Source organism: Miscanthus floridulus, chromosome 3 (genome assembly GCF_019320115.1).
Source record: "Miscanthus floridulus cultivar M001 chromosome 3, ASM1932011v1, whole genome shotgun sequence".
In the NCBI taxonomy this organism is placed as follows: Eukaryota; Viridiplantae; Streptophyta; class Magnoliopsida; order Poales; family Poaceae; genus Miscanthus; species Miscanthus floridulus.
This window is the reverse complement of record NC_089582.1, coordinates 136,205,106-136,209,114: the sequence shown is the minus strand read 5'-3', so window position 1 is coordinate 136,209,114 and position 4,009 is coordinate 136,205,106. Positions and strand designations below refer to the sequence as shown.

The 4,009-nt window shown below is 57.4% G+C and overlaps 1 protein-coding gene across 1 annotated transcript; it reads right to left on the bottom strand.

Moving 5' to 3' along the window:
- Positions 1 to 564: 564 nt before the first annotated feature.
- Positions 565 to 2,544, bottom strand: LOC136547085 (probable leucine-rich repeat receptor-like protein kinase At1g68400). Its single transcript, XM_066539053.1, has 2 exons — positions 1,281 to 2,544; positions 565 to 1,174 (listed from the first exon to the last, which is right to left on the bottom strand). Exons 1-2 carry the CDS (start codon positions 2,542 to 2,544, stop codon positions 651 to 653), a joined length of 1,788 nt encoding a protein of 595 aa, XP_066395150.1. The 3' UTR covers positions 565 to 650.
- Positions 2,545 to 4,009: the final 1,465 nt, after the last annotated feature.

Genomic DNA, 4,009 nt, shown 5'->3' with positions numbered 1-4,009 from the left:
GTTCGCGAAAAATTTGGCAAAACACTACTGTAGTGTTTTCGTTGTTATTTGGCAATTAGTATCCGATCATAGTCTAATTATGCTTAAAAGATTCGTCTCGTGAATTTCGTCTAAACTGTGTAATTAGTTTTATTTTTTATTTATATTTAATGCTTCATGCATGCGTCCAAAGATTCGATGTGACGGGGAATCTTGAAAAATTTGGCGTTTTGAAGAGGAACTAAACAGGGCCTAAACGAGGCCCAGGATTACAGGAGTGCCAGCCAGGCGTGGTCCATCGCTACTGCTCCTAATGGCGGCGGCGCAACCCCCCCCCCCCCCCCCCCCCCCACCCCACCCCAACCCCGCACAAACGTGCATGGTCAAATCGGGACTCAGTGACAGAGACACAGGGGAAGGAGCACGTGCGGGCGCTATGCGTGAAAAGCCGGACACGAGACGGGCAGCAGACGCTGGGTGTCCGGATGCGCTGCTGGCGCCGGACGTCTGGGCGTTACACGTCTTGGGAAATTTTGCCGCGAACCTCCGCAAAAGACCACACACCACAAATCTGCCGACGAACAATGCATTTCGCAGTCTGCAACATACGAAGCCACGCTCTACCAAGGTCTCATCGTAGCAGTGAACTTGACACGCTAAGCGCGGCTGCTTCACATGAACTCGCTCATCATGGCGAGCACCTGCGCCATGGTGGGCCGCTCCTCCGGCGCCTCGGCGGTGCACAGCATGCCGATCTTCACCATCCCCATCGTCTCGTCGGTACCCTCGCCGCCGTCCGCGGCCTTGTGGCCAGTCACCACCTCCAGGAGCACCATTCCAAAGCTGTACACGTCTGACTCCTGCGTGGCCCGCGCGGCCGCGCCCGAAGCCAGCTCCGGGGCCGCGTACCCGTGCCACCCGCCGCTCGACGCCTGGTCCAGGAACAGCTCGGGCGGGCACCGGGTCCGGGTGGCCTGCGGGGTGATGCACTGCTGGATGTTGGTGGCGTAGCGCATGAGCCCGCACTCGGACACGCACGCGCCGCCGCGCTCGTCCAGGAGGATGTTGGACGGCTTCACGTTCGCGTGCACCAGCGCCGGGCGCGCCGGGAACGTGTGGATGTAGTTCAGGCCCTGCGCCGCGCCGAACAAGATGCTCTTCCTCGCCGTCCAGTCCAGATTCCTCGAGCCTCCTCCTGCAACAAGTCAGCAGCAGCAGACCGTCAAGAACACTCACTTTCTTGCAGCAACTGCACACTGGCAATGCGTTTGGATTTTGCTCATCATATTTTCACAGCGCACCGTTGGCTTGCAGAAGGGACTGGAGGCTCCCGTTGGGGAGGAAGTCGTAGACGAGCAGGCGCTCCCCGTTGGAGTTGCAGTACGCCCTGAGGCCGACGACGTGCCGGTGCCGGAGGCGGCCGACGAGCCGCATGTGGCGGTCGAACGCCTTGCTCCGAGCGGCGGGGAACTGCAGCGCGCTGAGGCGCTTGACGGCCACCACGATGCCGTCCTCTAGCACCGCCTTGTACGTGCTCCCGGACACGCCCTTGCCGAGCACCTCGGCGGACGCCTTGAGGAGGCTCTCCAGCCGCAGCTCCTCGCCGCCATCGAAGCAGACGAGCCCGCCAGTCTTGTGGCACCTCTCGTCCCTCTTTTCTTCCTCCTCGAAGCACAGCGCCGCGTCGGGAGCGTCCTTGGCGGACCGGAGCTTTCTCCTCACGTAGACGAACGTGGCCACGGAGATGGCTAGCGAGACCGTGATGAGCACCGCGTTGCCAATGCCCGTGGCCATGAGCGCAGTCAGGCTAATCTTACTGAACCCTCCGTTGCTAGAAGAAACGCTACTGACACTAGCGTTCGGAGACTGAGCGGCAATAATACTAGTGGTGGCATTATTTGAAGAACTATCTGATCCTAGTGCATCGTAAGCATGTGCACATTTCGGCAGAGGCTGACCACAGAGAGCGAGATTGCCGCTGAAAGCGGAGCTCGGGAACCTGGACAGGTCGCTGGAGATCTCCCCGGCGAGCTTGTTCCCGGACACGTTGAAGGTCCTGAGCCTCGGGACGCGCAGCGCGTCCAGGCCTCCAATGAAGCCGTTGTGCTCTGCTCGAAGGGTGAGCAGAGCACCCAGCGAGATGCGGAGGCTCCCGCTGAGCCTGTTGTGGGAGACGAGCAGGTGCCTCAGCCACGGGCTCGCCGTGGAGTTGTCCAGTGGCGGGAGGGTGCCGGACAGGGAGTTGTTCCTGACGGCGAGCGCCCTGATCCGGCCGAGCCCGAGGATGAGCGGCGCCACGGTGCCGGCCAGCGAGGCGCCGTCCAGGAAGATCCCCGCCACCCTGCCCCTGTAACACCTGACCCCGAACCACGTGCCGGAGCACGGGTTGGGCCCGACCCACGACGCCAGGGCCGTGGCGTTCGGGTTGTACGCCTTGAAGGAGAGCAGGGCGGGGAGGTCCTCGTGGCCGCCATTGGCATGGTCACCGTGCACGTAGCGTGCCGATAGGTAGACGAAGACGGCGAGGAGCAGTAGCACGGATGAGCAATGGTGGAAAGGAGGCATTCTTTTGGTTTTGTAGCTGTTTTCGCCTGTGTTTGAGTTTGACTGAGAAATCGGCGAGCTGAGCTTTATAGCGCGGGCCGGGGGTGACAATTATCTGCGCGGGCAAGTAGAAATTTTTGAAAAGCACACGGGTAGAGCCGTAGAACGACGACAGACACTGAGGTCCAAAACGGAAAGCTGGGTAGCAGTGCCGTGCTGTATGTCAATGTTTAGGCTCGTCGTGGAGGTGAAAGTGGAAAGGGACGCCATGGACGACAGGAGGAGATGTCCAAGCGGATGGGGGCGAGGTGGGAGGCGACAGGTCCCTTTTTCCTCGTCGCCCTTGGGCAGAAGGATCTTGGACGTATTCGGTGGGCTTGAGCGTAGGTCGCCGTGATGGTCGCCGGAAGATACTGGTGCTCCTTCTACTTTTTTACGGGAACGGCTGAAAGGAAGCGAGAGGGCTCGGGGTTCCATGGCGCGTGGTGTATCGGGTTCACGAGCGTGCCGAGGGGGACGGACGTTGGCGTCCACCGCACCAGCAGGTAGAAGACAAGATGGTGAGATTCCTCCAGCTGCACGTTGCACTAGTTTCAGTGTTTCAAATTCACTTTCACCGCGAACCAGACAGAGCACCGAGCTGGGTTCAGATGTCAGGGCATTCGTTCATGCAGTGGGCCAGAGTCTGGTCATGGAGCTAGCCAGGCCTTTGCCACAGGATCCAACCCAGTAGCCCAACAAATTTAGCAGGGGCGTCGGGCTCGATTCGCGCCAGTTGGAGTTCCGGACTGTCAATTCGCTTTTAGGCTTCTTTGCCAAACGGGCTAGTGGACCGGGATCACAAAATCAACAATTGTGTGTATTGATCCCGGGTTTCCTTGTCGCTCCGGGTCAACTAATAGCCCCGAGCGTTTAGGATCTGATTCCATGCCAACAAAAGCTAAGCTAAATTTTGGTCTTGCCCTTCTATTTTGGTCCTTATTTAGGCTCCATTCGGCTGGTCACATGGCCGGCTGAATCTTGTCTGGGTGTACAGTACACAAATTTAGCCGAAGCCCAGAAATCAGCCGAGCACCAGCCGAACAGGAACAATTCAAAAAAGGCACCAAATAGAACATTAAATGCAACTCGAATTCAAACACCAGCAGCCAACCATTTGAACTACAACGCCTACAGTTCAATACAACCAGTACTTCCCATTACTACAACATTCAACTGAGCATAACAAATCACAATTTCAATACATGACCATGATCAACAGTACTAAACTACCAACTCTACAGTCCTTACATCTTTCAAAGAGAACCATTGGGCACAATTACAAAACTTGTAGCCCCCTAGGAGCCACATGATCAGCTGCTACAAGAAGTGTCACATATGCACTCTTCTTGTATGCAGTTGCCCATTACAACAGGTAATTAGTGGTCATAACCAATAACAAGTCCAAATCACAGCAGTCCTCCAAATTTACTTGGGTGCAAAGGTG